The sequence below is a fragment of the Lates calcarifer genome, linkage group LG2, assembly GCF_001640805.2.
Source record: "Lates calcarifer isolate ASB-BC8 linkage group LG2, TLL_Latcal_v3, whole genome shotgun sequence".
NCBI classification, from domain to species: domain Eukaryota; kingdom Metazoa; phylum Chordata; class Actinopteri; family Centropomidae; genus Lates; species Lates calcarifer.
In genome coordinates this window covers 25,871,969-25,893,777 of record NC_066834.1, presented here as the reverse complement: position 1 = coordinate 25,893,777, position 21,809 = coordinate 25,871,969, and the positions used below count along the sequence as shown (strand labels likewise).

At 40.6% G+C, this 21,809-nt stretch overlaps 1 protein-coding gene across 1 annotated transcript in view; it reads right to left on the bottom strand.

The window, feature by feature from the left end:
- The window catches only part of ush2a (Usher syndrome 2A (autosomal recessive, mild)), a 188,297-nt gene that overhangs the window by 68,081 nt on the left and 98,407 nt on the right, over positions 1 to 21,809 (bottom strand). Inside the window, exons 49-60 of the mRNA XM_018666882.2 lie at positions 20,776 to 20,918; positions 12,039 to 12,718; positions 11,526 to 11,695; positions 11,263 to 11,429; positions 11,043 to 11,131; positions 7,552 to 7,886; positions 5,964 to 6,119; positions 5,168 to 5,331; positions 4,657 to 4,866; positions 1,633 to 1,835; positions 1,424 to 1,536; positions 156 to 384 (exon numbers count right to left, since the gene is read on the bottom strand). Coding sequence (XP_018522398.1) covers positions 156 to 384; positions 1,424 to 1,536; positions 1,633 to 1,835; positions 4,657 to 4,866; positions 5,168 to 5,331; positions 5,964 to 6,119; positions 7,552 to 7,886; positions 11,043 to 11,131; positions 11,263 to 11,429; positions 11,526 to 11,695; positions 12,039 to 12,718; positions 20,776 to 20,918 — 2,659 coding nt within the window. The remainder of the gene's footprint in view (positions 1 to 155; positions 385 to 1,423; positions 1,537 to 1,632; positions 1,836 to 4,656; positions 4,867 to 5,167; positions 5,332 to 5,963; positions 6,120 to 7,551; positions 7,887 to 11,042; positions 11,132 to 11,262; positions 11,430 to 11,525; positions 11,696 to 12,038; positions 12,719 to 20,775; positions 20,919 to 21,809) is intronic.

Here is a 21,809-nt window from a genome sequence, read left to right as displayed (position 1 = left end):
AGAGGATGGAGGATGGAAGAGGAAAGATGAAAAGCAGAACATAGCAGAGCAGAGCAGAAGAGAGAAGAAATATTTCCCCCCAAAATGGATCAGTGTAAAAACAGAGAGAATGTGGGACAAATACAATAAGTAGAAAATGTCCAGAACTTAATCACCTGTATGTCAGGACTGAAGCAGGATGTCCCACACACACCATGACTCGCAGGACACTGCAGGTAGGAACATCTGAACCTTAAACCAACTGCACCCTCTGACTCTTCCTCGACAGAGGTTGTGGCCCCTGTTGGCCCATTGGCACATGACCTCAGGGTCCGTCTTAAAACCTCATAACCCAGCATGATGCCATTGGGCCTGCCTGGATGCGACCAGTCCAACCTCACCATTCTGAGACAGAGAGAGAGGGAGTGTGAGACACACACACACATGCAGTACATTCATGCATGGTTAATGACTGACAAAGTTGAGTTACAGTGTCAGGGTGTGTGTATCTTTATACACTTCACACTATTGATTTTCCTCTGTTTTATCTCTGACATCTTTGGCAGGGACAGACCTGTGTAGTAACACACAGAGTTACAACTTCCACAGTCTCCAAGAGAGAAAATAAGCCACAAATCACCACTTCCTTTGCAACTGCAAGATTTGCAACATTATGATTCAGGTCAAATGTGGGGAGCAGAGCATTTTAAATGTCGTTAAATTTAAGTGACTGCAAACAAAATGTCAGTTTACCATCATGCTTGATTCATTTTGGAAGCTGTTAAAAAGCAACTTTGAGGTAATCTGGTTAAATTATACTGGCAGAAGACTTTATATAATCTTTATTTAACCAGGGTAATCTCAATTACACAACACAGTACTTTAATGGATTATTGTACATTAAAACTTCAACATGGATCATCAGTAATTATTACTGAATAGTGAAAGTGGATGTCATGTTAAAAAGAATTTAAATCTTGATACTGAAGATGAATATGAGTGTCTTGGAGGGCTGGCTGCTTTACAGCAGTATAGGAATAAATACAGTTGCCACAGAATCTGATTTTAAAGTAAAACTGACATTGTGTAATAAATTTAATATGTTATACTTTATTGATATACAGATGACTAACGCTGAGTAAAATAAAATTTTTATACAGCCCTGTCACAAGACAAAAAAAAAAAAATAGCTCCACAATTTGCTGTGTTAGTGGCAGCTGTATTGATTCCGTTGTGTCAAACCTGCAAACCAACCTTTTGTGCTGCCGATAAACATTAACGATTACTGCACTCAAACCAAAGGCTATAAAATTTCATGAACCTGGAACAATGGCAACACTAAAAATGGTTAAGAAATACTGTCATTCAGAAAAAAGAGCGGTGAGAGCATGCATAAAGTGAAAGAATAACTGAAAAAGATATTTGCAGTACACCTCTGTATTACCTGGGACTGATGACTTGTGCGAGCGGCGTGCCCAGGTCAGCAGGCAGGTCCTCCACAGTAGTTGTCTGAGTGACATTACTTCTCACGCATGCATACACCGTACACACCTGTACCTGAAATTTGCACACCAACACAGCAGACAAAAACATAACGTTTGCATGTCTGTGTCTGGTGGGTGTCCATGTCTGCTTTTGTTTTTGCGAGTTTACCTGTACGTTGTAGACAGTAAAAGGCAGAAGGTCTCGCAGCAGGTAAGACCCTGAGCTGTTGTCTACACTGCCATGGAGACGGTCATTAACGTAGATGTAGTAACCAGTAATTGCTCCATTGGGCTGTAGAGGAGGGAGCCAGAGCACACGTACTGTGTTGCTGTCTACTGGAACCACCTCTGGGGCGGACATCCCGTCTGGCTCTGAGGATGGCACAGGTGAGTACAGACAGCCAAAATTGTTTAATTCTTAAAAGAACAACAAAACACAGCTTTTTATCTGGAGTCATGGACATGGACAACACACATTTGATGAAACCAATATTTTCAACTGCACATGTAGCTTTTACACATAGACATACTGTGCGTAAGACCAGAGCTGCAAAAGATGGAATTTGTGTTATGACTGTTATGCCTTCTGTTTACACTGCTTGCACTGTGCTTGTAATTTTTAAACAAAACCCACACCATTAAAAAGCAAAATAATGATCATCAGACTGGGCTTGTAAAAGCCAGAAAAAAATGGAAGAAAAAATGTCAGAAATGACATTTTAAAACAGACATGTAACATTCTAAATCTGGGCATATTTACTGAATATCACACAAGCTTCTTTCAAAGTTAGTTCAGTAGCAACACTATTTTCACAAACTTTTCAAACGTTAAACTTCAAAACTTTTAACCATCCTTCACTTATAAGGGTGCATATGCGTGAGTGTGTGTGTGAGAGACATGAAGAGACAGAGACAGACAGCATGTGGTAATGTGTACAGAACGACAGAGACTTCATGTGTGTTTGTGTGTGTGACGCAGAGAGAAAGTGTGCTGATGACTGTGAGTCTGTGTGTTAGTGAGGGAGGGAGACCACCTGTGTGTGTACAGTACTGTTAATGCTATCTTGCAGTAAATGAAATGTGGAGCAGTGGGCTGGGTTTAGGTAAGTGCATTGGCAACAAATGAATTGGGTTAACTTCTCTTAGCTGAGTGCATTTTCACTGAGAACAATAGATTGATTATATATGATCAGTTCCACTCTCTTTTTCTCAATCACTAGCAAATCCTTCTTTGAGGCAGTCTCCACCTTTCTGGGTTGTGTTCAATTCTCCCTGTCTGTTTCACTGTCTCTCCAGTCTAATTCCCTTAGTTCCTTTAATATCCTTACTTCACTCATCCACAAAATTTTCTGCCGTCACATCAGCAGAGGGTGGTAAAAGGAGAGTTGAAACCAAAACTCTTACAGTGATTAATATAATATTGCAACCTACGTAGGAAATGAGTTATGGATACAGAGGCAAACTGAGGGGGTGAATTACAGAGACAGTGAAGGACACTGGGAAATCTGACAATAGAGGACAAGAAGGAGATAATCTTTGAAAGAAAATATAGAGAGAGGGGGCAAAATGAAATGCCAAACAGAGGGATAAAGAGCAGAGAGTATTATTAATTTAACTATGCAAAGTTTTCTTCAAATGATAGTGGTGATGAAGTTGTAAGTGGAAAAGTGAGAAAGAGAACCACACACAGAGCAAGTGAATGTGAGAGATGGTGTGTGAGAGAGGTAATCATACAGACTCCATCTATTATTCTAAGTGAGAATGCACTCAGCTAAGAGAAGTTAACCCAATTCATTTGCTACCAATGCACTTACCTAAACCCAACCTACTGCTCTACATTTCATTTACCGCAGGATGGCATTATCAACGCAATACTGCACACTGAACCTCTTTCACTCACACACACACAGACATGCACACACATTTTTCTTGCCAATTAGTCCTGATGTTAGCATTGCCCTATAGATTGCGGGCCATGTTAGGATGGTTGGTAGGGTTGAGCTGCATTAGTTAAAATATATTTGGCCTTGGTGTGTGTGGGTGCGTGTGTGTGTGTGCACTCTTATGGCTGTAAAATAATGAAATTACCTCCAGAGCCCTCTCAGTTAAACGAGCCGTGCTTTGCCTTTAGCACCTAATGATTTTCTAATGTTTTTAATGCACTTTTTATTATACTGCTCAGATTAGAGAGAAAGAGAGAGGCCTCTGACATATGATTATATTGAGAAAGAACTGTGTGTGTGGGGTTGGGGGGGGCAGAGAGATGGTCAGAGAGAGAGGGAATGAGAGGGAAAAGGAGACGGACAGAAAACAACAGACAGAGTAAGCCAACTCTGACATATGATTACACAGAGTGATTTGAAAGATAACCCTTAAATGCTGAATGACTGGGCTGAGAGTTGAAGAGGAAATGGAAAGTAAAGTCCTGATGACAGTTGGATAGCTTGTGCAATTCATAGCTAAAGATAGTGAATGATGACCCTGATTGAAAATGGAAATACCAGTAGATCCAGGAACTGATATACTTCACAGATATTCCACCTAACACACTCTCTCAAAGCTACAGATCTTACATCCTGATAATGAGTCCCAGTTGTTCATTTTATAAATATTACCAGATTATGTAGAGACAGCTAAAGCTGTGAGAAGAGATGAGGCTGCATTAAAGATGTTGTTGACTCTTTTGGTGCAAGTTTTCCATTTGACCATAAGGGACAAATGTAATTTTTCTTATTATAGTTCTTTTTAATGAAATATCTTATCTATCTTTCTGGGAAAGCCAAAGTGATGTATTGTTAAGTACAGTAATTACAGCCTGTGTAAGACGTGGGAACAGCCTTGTTTGCTGTCTTCTTTGACAGGTACAACACAGCCTGTGTGTGTGGCTGTGTGTGCAGTTTGTGTCTGTGTGTGGTGCCAACAAGCATTTTACAACACCTTAAATCTGCCTCACACACACACTTTGTATTGATTTCATGCCTCACTACATGATGTGTTTAACATCTCCTGTGAAGCACAGAGACACAGAGAAATGCACATTAACAGAGACACCTCTCTTGGATGTATTGAATTTATGTACTGTACATGACACACCGACATATACAGTATATACTGTATATGGATATATATGTACATATGTAACCAATTTCTAAAATCTATTGTTGGCAAAAAAATCCCTCAAATGTACACATACCTCCATCCTCTGTGGTGACATTAACTATTGCCTTGGTCGTATTATGTGCTCCGTTGGACACTTGTAATGACACCGTATATGTGGCACTGGGCCAAAGGTCACTAATCACTGTGGAGTTGATCTCAGGGGGTAAAACCAAGATTTGACTTGACTTGGGAGACTCTATTTTCAGAAAGTAAGATTCCACCTCTCCCTGCAGGTCTTGCAAAGCTGAGAAAGACATGGAGATAGAGAGAGAAGAGTGAGGTGGCAAAAAATAACAAATAAAAACATCATATTGAATCTCTATTTTTATTTTTTTGGTAATTGTCAAGTGACAGAACAATTTTCACAGAACACTGTGTCATGAAAGTATCTTTATGTGTGCGTCTAATATTTATGTGTTTATTCCTCTATCCTTATAAAAAACAATTTGAGTTTTAAACTCTTCTGAATAAAAACCTTTGCTGGGCAGACTGTGTGTGTTTGAGTGTGAGTGTGCGTGTGTGTTTAAGACAGAGGGTAATCTTACAGGGTTGTGTCCAGTTGACCTGCACTGCTGTGTGATTGATAGCACAGGCTGAGAGAGATGGAGGGTGGAGGGGAACCCCCGCCATGGTCACCGCAGTAACAATCTCTCCTGAGGAGAAGCCCACATCATTATGGACCACTAACTGGTACTCGTAACGGGTGAATCTGTTGAGAGACGACATTTCTGTTAGAAATATAATAGATGCTACTATAGACAAGTTGCTGGTGGAAGCACTGCCTGAAAGTATAAATCAATCCTCCATTGATCAAATTAAGAAATAACAGATATGATAGTGTTGCTCTGTAAGTGGGATAAAAGGGATCATAGTTTCAGTTATGTCTGTATTTATCTATTTGTTCACTCTGAAGTTTATGCCTTTGCGGTTAGTTTTGCTAATACACCGACTTCTATCAAACAAACACTAATTACTTCCCCCTAAACTTCTTTCTTGGACATCAATCAAAAAACCCTAGCAAACTAAAAAGTGCTGACATGTTCAAATGTTTGTCAGTTTACTACTTGAATAAAGCACAGTAGAGACACAAACCCGAAAAGAGCACACCCAGAGCCGTTTAGCAAGCATAGAGGAAAAAAAAAAAAATCAGCTTCCACCAAGTGCCAAACTGAGATTAGGGGACGCTGTGTGAAAAACAATTTAATTCTTTGGGATATTTGCTTAATGTATCTTTGAGCGGTATTAAAAGATCGGCATCAGCGGCAGCTCGCCGATCAGCTCTGCACACACGGTTTGCTGCAGCGCCGGCGTTTGCTCTAGAGCTCATTTCAGTAATCTCACCTGCTTAGGCCTTTATCTTGGTAGAACAATTTGGTGCCGGAGTAAACATGGAGCCAGCGATGGAGATCTTCAGAGGGGGGAGGGGACGTGGTTGTTACTGTTGGGACTGTGGCGATGGCCAGGGGCTGGTGGGTTTTACGTCTGAGCAACTTGTATCTGAAGGGGAATTTTGAATAAAAGAAAGCACACACACACATGGTTGGGTGTTTAGGAATGCATTAGCACACAACACATGTACATGAATGCACCAATTTAAGCACACAGACACACACTGTGCCACATGGAAGTGCACGTGCACACACACACACACACACACACACTTATACACACAATTTTCAACTGACTCTTCTCCTTATCACTCATTTCCTCCTCTTCTGCTGTTTTTCATCATCTCTATTCTTTTGCGTTCACTGTATCTCATCCCTCCCTCCCTACGCCCCTCCCTCTGTTGTTTTTTTTCTGCAGGGTTTGTGTTTTCCTCTCCCCACAGTGATGCTAATTTTTGCTGTAATCAGAAGAGAAGGGCTTAATGCCGCCTTTTAACCAACCCACTTAGACAAACACACAGAGCTGAGCAGAGCAGAACAGAGAGACGGGCTCATGCATTTTAATCGTCTGCCAGGAAAATGGACCTTTATTTTAGGCCTAATCGCAGACAGAGTAAAACAGGACAGAACAAAACAGACCAGAATGTGCATTAGGACTGAGAAAACACTGATTAAAAAATGCACAACACTTAGCTCATTACCAGGGCACTCATGTTAGCAGCTTGTTAACGTGTTCCTATCTACTCGTTTCTGCAAGTTTTTCAGTGGAACATCTCAATCTTCAATTGAACCTCTCCAGAATGTGTCTCTCAATAACAACATGCTTTAGATTTCAGTCTGGGTTGTCTGGTTTCTAAATCTAGGCTACAGCCAATGAATATAACACAAGGTTGACTCAGATTATGTAAAATTACGATGGTTACACAGACTGGGGTCCACATATATTAGATATTCATAATTAGTATTGGATTTTCCTTGTACTGAGCTTTTATAAACTTATAATCTTTTTACTTTTTCTCAGTTAAATTCCTACGTTTGGTTCTGTGCATTTTGAAAGCAGCTGATCCATCGTGGGAATGCTGACTGAATCGTGTTGAGATTGCTGCTGTAGACAGGTAATTCTAACCTGCATAATACATAGATTTTGTGGTGATATTTGTGCTTTTACATGGCGTAAATTCTGAATAATAAAAGTATGTCCACTTAGCAAATATACAACTTATTGTCCCCCCTCATCTGCCATTTTGGACATAATTTCCTTATATATACAGACAGCAGATGGGCCAATGAGCTTATTGACATAGGTTTAAAAGTTAATGCAGTAACACAGTAAAACTATTTTCACTAGGCAAGTAATTGTAATGTAGTTACTGTCTGTGATAGTGCATTTTTGCAAACTGATACCAATACCTTCAACTAAATGAGCAGTTAGAGTGTATGATCTTAAGACTCATACAACCTAACTGTGCTGTCCTCAGTAAGGGCAAAAAAACAAAACAACACAACATCTTGGTATAGTTTTTGTGAAATATCAATGTTACCTGATGTTAGGTCCATTGGGCCTGCTTGGTGGCTGCCAGGATATGGCCAGAAAAGACTCACTGACTGCCACTACTGACAGTGGTGCAAGGCCTTGAGGGCTTGCAGGTAACGTGGTAGCTGGAGTAGACAAGCTTTCTGTGCATCCTCCAACATGTCCACCGCCCTCGGAACACGCCAACACAGTAACACTGTAGTCTGTGTATGGAATGAGGTCTGTTACTGTGACATTGAGCTCAGACGCATTGCCGCTGTCATGGAAGATTCTGGGTTCTGGGAGGCGGATCTCATAGCCATGAATTTCTCCATTAGGAATAAGAGGAGGAGACCATGTGACCTGAAACATATGTGTGTTAGATTTAAGTTCTGGGTTGTTCATTTGAAATACATTGATTAGCTACATCAGAGTAGTACAGAAAAAAACTAGTTCACTTATTCCTTAACTGTCCTATCATCATCCATGAAAAGTCATCTCATTGGTTGGCTGGGCATTTTAAATGTTATTGGCACGCTGACGACAGCAGAAAGCTTTTAGATGGATGAACTACAGGAAGTGATGGCATAGTGCTTGTGTGTGTGCACATGCAAACACATATCTACATCAGAGTGCAAATGCATGTGTGGTCAGGTGCAAACAGTCCTATCATGTTGGTAGTATCTATGTGTCACCTGAGTATGTGAATGTGTAGTGGTTACTGTGTGCTTGTGTGTGTGTTCAGTTCTCTTGTGGGGAAAGATAACCTGACTTTGACTTGAGCAGAAGATTCCTTTCATCACATTTAAAACAGGGTACACACAAACATATACCCCAACACACACACACACACAGAAACACGCGCACGAGCACAAACACCATGCTAAAATAATGAAAGCAGCTGGTAATGGAATTGCTGCATGCAAAAACAAAAGCTTGCTGTCGTTGAGCACTGCATCTGATTTGGAAACGGTTCAGTCTGTCAGCATTTCAGAGTGAGGATGAAGGTAAATGGCACACACACAGATAGTAACACACACACATACACGCACGCATACTTACAAACACACAAATACACACACACACAAACACACATACACCTCTGTATGTTTGAATTACAGATATTAATAAAATAAATGTTTTGTTTATATGTCCAGATACAAACACACACCTAGACCTAATGTACGTAAATTTAAAAACTGCATGTGTGCACACACACACACCTGTGTTTGTGTGTGTGTGCTCTAACGCACTTAGGGATACAAACTGTCATGTACATTAACTGATCAGTTAATAGCTTGCTGAGACCTAAGAGTTTAGGTGATTAAGTGGTTAGTGTTGATGAGAGTATTATGAATGAACGTCAAGAATAATTATTTCTCATGCAACCTTGATATTCACTTAATAAGTGACACTGTGAGGTGATACAGGACACACACACACACACACACACACACACACACACACACAAACACACGCACATTCCCGTCCCCACACACACAACCACATATGGGCAGGGTCATGTTGAGTTAGGCAGCTCATTTCCCAAAGTGCGTGTTGGGTGTGCTTTGTGGTGGAAGTCATTTACAGATTGAATAGCCTGATGTAATCTGGAGATGGTGAAGACAGCAGAGACCCTGGGCTGACACTGGGGCTAAGGCCAGTACAGTATGTGTGTGTGCGTGTTTGTATATGTGTTTATGTGTATATGAGTGAGAGGGAGGGACAGATGATAAAGTTGGGAGTGAAAGAGAATTGGTGTGTGTGTGTAAGGACGTGGTTTATGTGTGTTTTTGTGCATCTATGCTATTATATTGAGAGAAAATTCCAAGCCACTGTGAGTGTGCCAACCACTAGAGCTGACAATACTACTCTACAATTCGCTCCTATGCATCAACACAATTGCTCACAAAATTTATGTAAATTTCTATTGTCATCTTGGACTCAAACTCGTAGGGTTTGGGATAAAGTCCCAATCAGTTTTTTTGTTTGTTGGTTTGTTTTTTGATTTCTGCTTTAAAATGTAGATGAGAACCTGACAATTTGCAAAGTTGACTGATATGCCTACAACACGACTAACTAACTACCAGCAAATCCATTACTATCTTGACAGAAATAACTTGTATCAGAATGAGAATCTAATCACTTCTAGCTGTGAATCAGACACAAAGAAAGAAGCAGGTAAGACTGAAGCAGAATACACACGGATGATAAAACTATGAGCAGAAAGCATTTGGCCAGATGAATAATTCACACCTGTTAATGCAGTCTCAGCCACTGTCTTTCTTTGAAAGTTTTTGTACACAACCCCTGAGCACTGGCACAGTGTCTGTAGCAAAATTTGTGTGTATATGCCAAAAAAATCTGTTTTGTATCTGTGATCTCATCTTGCTTTACTGCATATGGTAACTCTCTTTTTACTATCACAGTCCACGACAAACCTGCATTACAACAATCAATGTGTCGATCTTCATCTCTCACAGCATCACATACTATTCCAGTTTGACGAACCAAATGAACACTGTCTGTGAATAACAGAAATACTGTGCCACTACTTAAAAGAGAACAAAACAAGCAGATCTAAAAGAAAATATAAACAGGTTGACAGTAAGAGAGAGTGTGTGAATACCTCCAAGAGGATGAAGTGGTGTACAACAAATAAGAAAAAAGAAAATGACACCATTTAGAGAGTGAAAGGAGATACTCAAAATCCTCTCTGTGTTGTCAAGGTCAATTGGTAACCAGGAAGCGGCCTGCCTGTCTGTCCAATTAGCAAGAACCAGGAAGGAACACTTTCTTTCTCTGACCTGTGAACCCTAAAGCTGTGCTGCTGCAGAGATGACAGGGGCGGTTCTGAAATGATGACAGGCATTAGCATTTTTCTGCAGTTAGCATTAGTGCAGGGCTGTGAGTGCGCGCGCGCGCGTGTGTGTGTGTGTGTGTGTGTGTGTGTGTGTGTGTGTGTGTGTGTGTATGTGTGTGCGTGTGTGTGTGTCTCTGTGTGTGCATGCATACAATATTGTTTCAGGGGCTTTCACTGATAGGCCTTGATGTGGGATTAGTCAGTCCTGGAACTTAACTCTGGCCCCTCCTTCAAAATGGCCGACAGGAAGGAAGCTGCCTCAGACAGGGTCACAGCCCCACCCATTTTCTGAAGGGGACCTTGAGTTGAATGTTTTTCTTTCTCATTAAATCCCAAAAGGGAAAAACAGAAGAATAAGTGTGACATTGCTTTGTCTTTTCTACTCTACACTTCTGTCAAACTCAGAATGACTGAAGAGATTCTCATTGAAGTTGCATTGTATTTTTTGTGTATTTTGTCTGTTTAAAAAAACTTACACACTTTATAAAGTCTGAAAGCTGATTCTGAGATTCTGAAACCTCCTATCATTTAAATGTAATAGGAGATATTGTAATTCACTGTCAAAAGCAGCATGGCTGGCTTGGATTATATTAGCCAGGCCAAGCCAATGGGTTTTTGGTAAATCTCAAAAACAACAAAACAAAAAATCTGCTTACTTGAATGGACTCTGACCCTAAAACCTTCACCCTCGGTGGACTGAGACCAGCTGGCCGAGAAGGTCTGGTGGTGATGCTGACCCAGGGTCCTGCAAGTATGTAACAATTTGTGGTTAAACTGTGAAACAAGAAAGGGTGGAAGCATTCATCTTTAAGTTTGCCACAAAGCAGTGAATTCCATCACACATATCTTGGTCAAATACATTTATTACTGCCTTACCTGTGGTGTTGCCAGCCTGATTATGGAGCACAAGTCTATACTCGTAGGTAGTCCAAGGGCTGAGAGCTGATGAAGAGTCCAGGAAGGAAAGGGGTGGAGAGTTTGGCGGTAGATGGCCAACTGTGGAGATTTGTTTGGTCCCAGCAACTCTACGTTCAATCAGCCACCTAAACACAGCACCAGATACAGTCAAAAATAAAAAGATAATTATATACAAATATGAGAGTCAGGGAGGGATTGAATTGTCTATGATCATCTCTCACCGATCCAATGGTCCATTGCTCCAGTCTGGTGCACCCCAGGACAGGAGAACAGAGGTGGGTGTGTCAGAGTAAAGGTGAGGTGCGGGAACCCCTTCTGGGGGAGCTGGGAGGGTACGAAAATGCTGAGACATCCCAGAGAGTGAGCAGCCCACACTAGTGCATGCTTCCACCTAAATATTGGGGAACAATTAATGTTAACATTGTAATGCTAGCAGTTTTCTGTCTACAAGTTCAAATTCTGGCAACTTCAACTGCCACAATGATTATTCATGATCAGGACAGCAGTTGACGGTAAACTAAATCGATTATTCAGATGCCAAGAAAAACATCTACTTAATGTTTTTACATTTGTCGCCAGAGAATAATCTGACAGTTTTCCATGTTTTATTTTTAATTGTATAATATTATGTAATTTTTTTTTGGATTATACAATACAAGACTCTATCATAATGCCATCATAAAACTGTAATCTACTACTATGATAATATACATATATATATATATATATATTACCTGGAGGCTGTAGGTCTGGTATGGCAGTAGATCGAGGAAAGTGTAGCTAGTGGAATTCCCTAGAACAGTGACTGACAGAGGGGATGAACCTATATCTGATGCTGCACTAAGGGAGCTGGATATGGGGCTGTGGAAAGGGTCTTGTTTTGTAAAATGCTCAGCATTAGAGCTGGTTGCATTGTTCTCTTGGTTATACAGCAAAAGGTTGGGGCTTGGGTTTACACTGGTGGTACTAGAGTCAGTGGAGTGGGCTGAAATGGAAGTAGGGCCTTGGCTTGTGCTGCTTACACGCGTGGACTCGATATGGTTGTCTTCTGCGATAATAGGCCTAGTGCCATGGATTGTGCTTGAACTGCCATTAGTGCCTGTAATGGAAGTAGACATAGAGATGTGGCTTGAGCCAGGGGAGATGAGTCTGGATGTTGGCCTGAAGGTAGGACCTGCGCTGAGATATGTACCCTCAGTGCTGGGCAACAGGCTTAGGGTAGGACCAAAACTGGAGCTGAGGGTCGTGCTGGAGACTGAGCTGGGTTTGAAATCTAAATGAGACACAGAGCTGGGCCACAGATAGAGGGTATAGTTGGTGATAACACCATTTGGTTCTGAGGGAGGATCCCAGGTAACGGTCACACTTCGTGGATGAAGCCCTGATATAGTCGGGCTATCCACTGGTCCTGGACCTGAAAAAAAAGGGAAATGGTGAAGCGATAGGGGGAGGAGAAGAAAAAAACCCCAAGAGATAAACATACTCTTTGTGTGTGTGTGTGTGTGTGTGTGTATGTGTGCGTGCATATAAAAGAATAAGGAAAAAAGTGAGGAGAGGGGATTTGTTCTAAAGAATTATTTGACAAGTAACATCAAGAATGACATCAGAAGGACAAAGAGTGATTTTGCCAGCCCTATCCAAGGGATTAACATGGAAACTCTGTTTCTTTCTCAATTTCTTCCAGAGCAATCCAAGATTGTATTTATGGATTTATGCAGTACTTGTGACTGTTTGAATGTGAGTCTGTGCCTCTTTCAGCAAGGAATTCAGGAGGTGATGTGTAGTTTAGACTGGGCTTCTGGGGACTCTGCAGCCTAGTATCACACTGGGTACTGTGAATGTACACAAATACATACACATGCATGCACACACACTCATATGACCCCAAATTTTAGTAATCACAAATGGGGATAAAACAAATTGGACCAGGATATATGTGATTTTTTTCTAAATTACATACTTGTGGGTTTATGTGAAAACTTAAAACCTTTACCTAACAGCAGGTACGTCAGGAAACCAAACTATTAGCAAAAGTATCTGTGGTGGCTCCTTACAACATTTTGTGCAGAACTGGAGCTGTGGACTCAGGGAGCTGGAAGATTTTTACCTGGGAGTGCCTTTATTTTTTATGTCCAGAATGCAAATATTATCCTAACTATTTTTAAAAGTACAGACAGATAGGAATGCACATCATGAAACCACAGGCGCAGCAACACACATCACATGACTTGCACATGTTCGTGCACAGATAGGACCCAACACAAGACAAGTCAGAGGCATATTTCACTGCACGGTAACTCATTTGAAGGTAATGCCCCCCACCCCTCCACCTCCACAGCATTTACATCCCACTGTACTGCTCTATAATGGACACACACAGATGCATGTCCATATACACACTTCTTCTAACGCACACTCACATGCCCACACCCACAGTGATGCAGTATAGCAGTAATGGTGCTGTGTGAAGGGCAAGCAGATCAAGGTGACTGAGCGGACTGAGGGAGCGTGCTGCGTCGCTAAGTGCTACCGCTAACCGCTAACGGCTTTCCCAGATGGCGGTGTGTGTGTGTGCGTGTGTGTGTATGCGCACAAGGGAGAGACGGAAAGAGAGAGAGATTGAAAGAAGATGAGAGTATGCGTGCATGACTGTATGAGAGATAAAGTGTGCAAGCATGTATATGTGTATGTCAGTGTGCATACACATGAGACAACAGTTGTAGTAGAGGATAAGCATATTTTTCAGACTTACTACTAAGTCATAGGCCTCACTTCACAGAAAGGGCAACTAACATTCAGTGTTTGGCCCAGATCTGCTAAAAGTTTGAAATGTCTTTTAGTGTAATGCTTACAACAATTCAAATGTTTGCTTCATACTTTATTTGGATTCTGTGATGCCCTTCCAGGTTTTAAATATCCTGAGTTTGCTGGTACCTTTAATGCACACCAAGCACCATTTTTATTTAGTATCTCTTGAAAGAAATCTGAACTGACTACTACTACTACTAATCTATGCTGGATTTTGGTAGAAGGAAACAACTGAAAGCAGGTAAACCCTTTAAAAAAGAATCTTAGTGTTGGTGAATTTTAGACCTGTGTGTCAAGCACATTGCTATTATTCTTAGTTTAGAGCATGTTGCACAATGACTGATATGAGTTGGATGATTAATCACCAATGGGATCTCAGACAGAAGTAGGCGATTAAAAGAAGTATAAATGTAGGTGTGCTGAGTTTGAGCAAAGACCAACCTCAGTTCAAATTCTTATTTCTATTGCTTCCTTGCCTCATCAAAAACCAAGCTTGTTACAATATGATGGTACATTCACATACAGAAATACACATCACCGGTGAAGACACAAAGATAAATCAAAATGGCAGCCAGTTACACACACAAACACACAGACATTTTTCCAAACTCCACACAAATAAACAACAATGTAAAATGTTGATGCAAAGCTTGGCTGATTTTATGATCACAAATTGTTCCACCAACAACCTGTCTCTTCTTCTCTTTTCCTTTCTCTGACCCCATCTCTCCCTCTCCCCACCACATCTCTCTCATTTTTTATCACTCTCTTATTTGTGCTTTGTGTCACAGTCTCTCTCTCTTTTGCTCCCTCTCTCTCTCTCCTGGCTCCCTGCTAAATAAACAATGCAGAGAGTTGACCTTTTGGGTTAACATGTTTTTATGCTCGCTCTACTCAGCACTCACACTGATTCAATTACCACCAAAGGTCCACTGAACCCCACGAATAACCAAGGAGCCCGTCTCCCTGTCTGTCTCTGTGCATGTCTGCCGGCCTCTCTCCGTGCCTCGCTGCCTCCTCTGCTCATTCATCTTTGCGGAGGCTTGGTGTGTCTCTCTACCTGTTTGGCTAATTAGACATTCTGCATCTTTCGGTCTATTTGACAATAGTCTTGCTTGCCTTCCTTTCTTTGTCCTGTCTGATCACGATGTCTGTGTATTTCAGCAATCGACACAGGTGAAAGATGCACACAGAGGCAGACATATAGAAAGTCCTAAACTGCAAATAATTTCAGTGCAAAAAACAATCCAGTCACCTTGATCCAGCCCACATCAACCAACCAAAATAACCCCGTTGTTACCCCCCCATTCCTCCCTCATTCCCTCTTTCCACCCTTCCCCCACCCCTCCCTCTCCCTCTAAGTGTTGAGTGTTATTTAGGCTTTACTGGCGCGTGTAAAATTCTGCAATTTGAAGGGCTGTTAAGTTTTTCAATTGAAATTTTCATTTAAGATGCAGGTGATGCTTTTTTCCTTTTTTTTTATTTTACTGACGCTTTACTGCTCTCTGGATAGGAGGGAACGAGTGTTGAGGGAATGCGTAGCAACCACTCTCTCTCCGGTTTCCTGACTCCTTATCTATCTTTCCCCTCTTCCTCTCCCTCCTGCTCACCTCTTCCATTTTTCCATCTCTCCTCCTCCCTCTCCCAAGTACTCATCTTTTCCCTTGTCTCCCACTCCCTTTTACGTTTTCCCTTGTCTCCCCTGCCTCTCTCACCTCCTCATTCCCCATGCCTTTCCCTCTTTCCTCCCCCTCTCCCTTCATCCCTCCATACACACCTCCCACCCTTCACTCCTCCTCTCGCCAGTAAAACACAGTAGCAGAAGGCTAAAACAGGAGTGCAGGGCCGCCAAGCTTTAAATCACATTTATAAGGATTTGGTTAGCATAGTAATAACACAATCAACTGACAAGGGCTAGGAGAGGGGGAGGGAGGAGTGTGTGTGAGTGTTTGTGCCTGTGTGTGTATGCATGTGTACTTGTGGATGTATACATGTTATAGCTTATTGTGCATACTTTTGTGTATGTGTGGGTAGGTCAGGGCCCATACATGTATATTTAAGTGTGTACATATGTGTGTATCCATGTGAAGAGAAGAGGAAGGGTATTATTTTTAGCCTCACACTGGGTCCTATGCATGCATGCATATGTGTGTGTGTGTGTGTGTGTGTGTGTGTGTGTGTGTGTGTGTGTGTGTGACTAGGCTTTTGAAGGTGATTCGAGGCTCCTAGGAGTCATAATGAGGACAAACGCTGAGCTTTACTGTTATCAAGATGCTTACGACACTGTCAAAACGTGACAAGCAATACGGTGAGAATTTACTTTGCATTTCATATCTTTACTTTTTCTACAGATTACTTAATGTCATTGCTGCTTTAGAAGACACTGAAGAGGCAGTGAGAAAGAGGATGATGTATGACCAAGGTCATGAACTTGATTTGTATCCATAACATCATGAGTATGTGAGATGTGCATTAGCCTTTAAGTAACTACAACCATCACAATACCTTTGAAATGTCAATCATTCAAAATTTTCAATATCCTTTTCAGACACTGACTACTTGGAGTGATTTATCTAATTCCATGTAACCTTCTGATGCATTACAGAGAGCAAATGAAAAGCTGCAAAACATTGTATGGCTTTTAAAATATAATGTGGAAATATGTTGGCAAGTCAAATTATCCACATCAACGGGAAACGATTGAGTTTAGTAAGGAACCATACTAAAGAAATTATAAAAAATAACAAAAGCCATACTTAAGCATGTGACTGCTGAGGATTATTTATTTAGGGTACCGCATATTTTCCTATTGGTTCTCACTGTATAGTTAACAGAAAAAAGCAACATGTAAATACATGTTCAGGTAATGAGTACATAATAGTATACATAATATATTTGAGTTATCTCTTTATATGCAAAATAACAGAGGGATTATGCTCACATTATTTCAACATTTCCTTGGGAGAGCGAAGTGAACAGACTACTGGGAAATAAGGTAGAGTATTATTTTATTAATGCAGTCACTCATTCATTAAATAACATGAATTCTTTGTGTGCTGTCATTACCTCTAACCTCATCTCTGTCCCATTTTCCTCCTTTACACTTCCTCTCTCTCATTCTGCTTTAATTTCAATTTGGTATAACAGTGATTTTTTTAATGCTAACTCTCCCTCTCACTTTCCTCTCTCTTTCACACACACACACGCACGCACACGCACACACACACGCACGCACGCACGCACGCACGCACACACACACACACACACACACTTACTTTCTAGGACTGCTTCGCTAAGATCATTTTATGAAAACAGCGCTTTATTCGTACTTTCTGTAACTATAACACACATACATGCACTTTTCTCACAGAACAGACACACACACTCTCTCTCTATCTCTCTCTTAGATCACTTAGCTGGTGTGAACATGGGAGTAGACAGAGGAAAGGGAGCTGTCCAACACGGCTAGAGTTTATGTTCACAGGAGCCGTCTGTCTGTTCTGCAGCGGCAGGAATTCATAGGGACCAAATTACATTAAAAAGATGGATATAAAACTTTAATGGAATGATAAAAAGGAAAGGAGGAAGCGTGGGTCTCTCTCTCTCTCTCTATTCTGTCATTAGCCCTCTTTTTTCTTCTCTTCCTCTTTTTTCCCTCAATTCCTCATTTTACCTTTTTGCTCTCTCCATTTTTCTCACTTTTTCTACCCATTTCTCTTCTTCTTTTCTCTTTTTTTCCCCTTTCTCTTTAAATACTCAAGAGGCTAGTCTGTCAAATGGAAGAGGTGAAACACATTCTGTGTTCAAATGCAAAAAGACAGAAAGAAAGACAAGGAGTGTGAGAAAGAGAAGAAAGGAAGAGGTATGACAGAGGGAGAAAGACGAAAGAAAGAGGGAAATATACAAAAACAGTCAAAGAAACAGAGAGGGGGCTGAAGTAATAAAAGAGAATATAAACTTGAATGTATATTGTTAATGAAGGTCCATGTCAACATTCAGTACAGTATATACAGTTCTGTAATGAAGAGGAAACAAGGATACAGCTCACACATACACATACAGACAGATACAGAAGTTATGGGGATCTCAAACCCAAAGGACCACAACACTATAAAAAATGAGTATGTATATTGAGATCTACAGTGTATACATACACAAGGTTAAGATCTTATGTACTTAAGTTCATCAGAGTGAATCCATTTTGTATGACTGCCTCTAGGCTAAGACAACAACAACTGCATAACTACTGGCCCTACTCTACATGACATCGTACTGAATGAAATGTAAACATGCTTGCTATGGTTGTCTTTTTTTTTTTCTTTCCGCCTTTATTGGACAGGACAGTGGAGAGGAGACAGGAAACAGGGAGAGAGAGTGTGGGAATGACACGCAGTAAGGATCCGGCCAGACCGGGAGTCGATCCGGGGACCAGCTGCTTAGGGCGCTTAGGTTGTCATTTTTTGTCACTGCCAAGATGACGAGAGGATGGGTTTATGACGACAAATTACACATCAATATTAGGAAAATCCAATCTGTCTACATTTGGCTTTCTCTCATCACAGGTTTAAATCCCTTCTTAGTACAAACTTCCATAGCTATCATGTATTCTATTATTATGGTAAAATAACTTTCAATGTATGCTTTAACATAATTGGACATTTTCACATTTAAACAATTGTGAACATCCATGAATGTGTGTTAAATTTCAACTGTGAATTAATCAGTAGTAATTATTTGAAATCATTATTATGAAGCTCTGAATATGAATGAATGACCACAAAAGACTGACTTATAAATAATATTTTCTATGGCTGGATGACCTTTGTATCAACTGGGTGTAGGTTAAGCAGCACAGTGCCCTGTGTTGTTGTGTTTTAATGATAAAGCAAATGCTTTGTAAAAAAATAAATAAATAAATAAAAAATTAAGTACTTTTAGACAATGCAGTTTTGATTAATAGTGACTGCTATGTTGCTGTGTCTTTTTTTGTAGACTTTTTCAACTTCAACCTGGTCAGTTCAGCTCCTGTTAAACAGAGGCGGAAGTAGGTGGTATAAAAAAGAAAAAAAGGAGCTTGTACACATTCGTTTTCCTTACACCTATACTTAAACTGTCACATTGTCAGCCTGTGCTTTGGGGGATGAGTTTGTCAGCATGAAACTTCATGACTGTGTGTTATTGCTTGTGAGCATGAGGAGGTGTGTGATTGATAAGGAGGACAAGGAGGTGTGTGCGTATGACACATGTTCTCTGTATGTGTGTGTGCATGTGTGTGTATGCGGGAGTCTGAGGGAGGCAGAGAGAGGGGAAAGAGAGGGACGGAGTTTGAACGATGGCACACAGTGTGATCAAATGACCACATCTATTACAGTCCACACACACATACTAGCACATGCACACGTGCACACTGACACACATGCACACTTAAACTCAAACCAAATGAGCTTTTCTTACACTTTTTTCTATGTACTCAACAATTATAGATAAGGTGGACGATATTTGTGTTTTTGTGTGTACACTTAAAGTGAGAGTGAAAAGGTGTGACTTTATGACTACCTGTGTGTGTTTGTCTGTGTGTGTGTCTGTATGTGTGTTTGCTAGAGGGAATTCAATTTTGCATAGCCAAGAGAAAAGCAGAGGGCCATAATACATATGCATCCTAAATGTTTGCAGTTGTGTGTGTCTGAATGTGTGTGTGTGTGTGTGTGTGCTTGCATCAGTGCATGTAACTCCACTTGTGTTCACATGAATGTGTATGTACACATACATGTGTACATACACATTTATGTGTGAGTACATGCACTTGTATCCAATGTATGCAAATCTCAGCTGCTTAATGATAATGTATGTGATAATAGCGTGGTACTAATTAATTTATAACTTTGCACTGAGGAGGCTGTTCCAGTGGCTAATATGATTCTATTACAGCAATTAGCCCACAATGACACTGGCTAGGTCACTCACACACAGACACACACCTTACAGTATGCAAATCTCTGTCAGTGTTTCACTCGATCTTGCTTGTGCCCATGTTTTCACCACCTTCTTTGTCTTTTCTATGTTCTGTCTCTGTCTCTCTTCCTTGTTGACTGCTTCCACTAACATCAAGAAATTAATGCATCTGTACTGATATAAAAACTTGGGAGACTTTCAGGGAATGAAAGAAAATTGGGCAGGGACTCTGTTTTTCATACTAAAGACCATATGCTTAATGTTTTAGACTTGTTTAGATCATCACCTAAAATTAGGAGAGCTGTCAGACTCCTTGAGTTTAACTTTGACTCATCAGCACTGACAGCCAACTGATGGCAGAGGCCAACTAGCAACCAGCTGCTGACAGCTACCTGCCAGCCAGTCACTTGCAAAACTCGGCCGGACTACTGACATAAGTACCCAGACAGCACAATCCAATATGAAAACACACTGCCACCAACCACTGCCAACAGCAGTACTGAGTGTTTCTCTAGTGCAACAAGTTTGCTCATGATCACCAACAGAATAATTTGTCCTTTTTTCATGGTTATTTATCAGTTGCTTTTCTCTTTTGCAGTTTTTGCATTGCCTGTGTGCACTTGAACTGATGTGTAAATACATTTATCTGTGCATAGTAAGTTAATATTTTACATGTGCACTTGTGTGTATGAGCCTCTTATGTGTACTTACTGTCCTCTGCAGTGCGTAAGGTTGCCCAAGGTCCAGCGGTCTGCCCATGTGCGTGTGAAACCACCACTCTAAACAGGTATTGTGTGAATGGCAACAGGCCCTCTACATGATAGGAAAAGATGTCTGTTGCGTTTTCCAAGAGCCTGTGAGTAGATAGACACAAAAATGCATTCAGTACACTGACACACATTTGGATCTGGTTAAAATGGGTTGTTTGATTTAGTACTTCCTAATGACTATGAATATATATATATATATATATTGCTATGAATGCAACGGTAAAGGCCATGATTGATGTTACTATTGCTATCTAATATTTAACATCTCCTTAATTTCAGCTTTATCCAATCTCCCCAGAGTGTCACTTCCTGAACTTCATGTTCTTGTTTCACAAAGAGTAAAGGGACCAGATCTCAATTTCATGTTGACAACATAGCCTAATGAATGAACTTACATGCAGCGAGCATTCCAGGATGAATGGTGTGGGAACAACCACAAAGTATTTATTTAATGTTTAGTGATAAAAGGTTACCTGTACAGAACAGATTTGCACTGAATGTTTTGGGTATGGCGTATGATTTGTCCTTATTACATCTCATATAAGACAGTAGATGCTTATTGGAAAAAAAAAAAAAAAGTGTTGTATCTGTTATGTATTCTAACAAGTTCTTTCTATATCAATTTTACAGTGTGAGAGTGAGTTTACTTTTAAGTGCAATGTTACAAAAGTGTCAAGAGACACATTTCATAGGATCACCAAACACTGACTATCTTGGTGTATTACGTACAATATTTTCATAGTTTCTTATCATACCCCCATGCTATACCTGATCCCATATCATATAATCATACGAAGGAATCTAGGACAAAGTAAAAGAATATTGTCATAAATGAGGGACCGTTGACCATTTAGCATCAGATGGATAGAAGGGATGAATGAATGAATAAATCAGGGAACAATGAGATTTCCATAGCAGAGGAGGAGGAGGGCATGACTGTCTGATATATAATACATGTAGCTAGTCATTTATTTA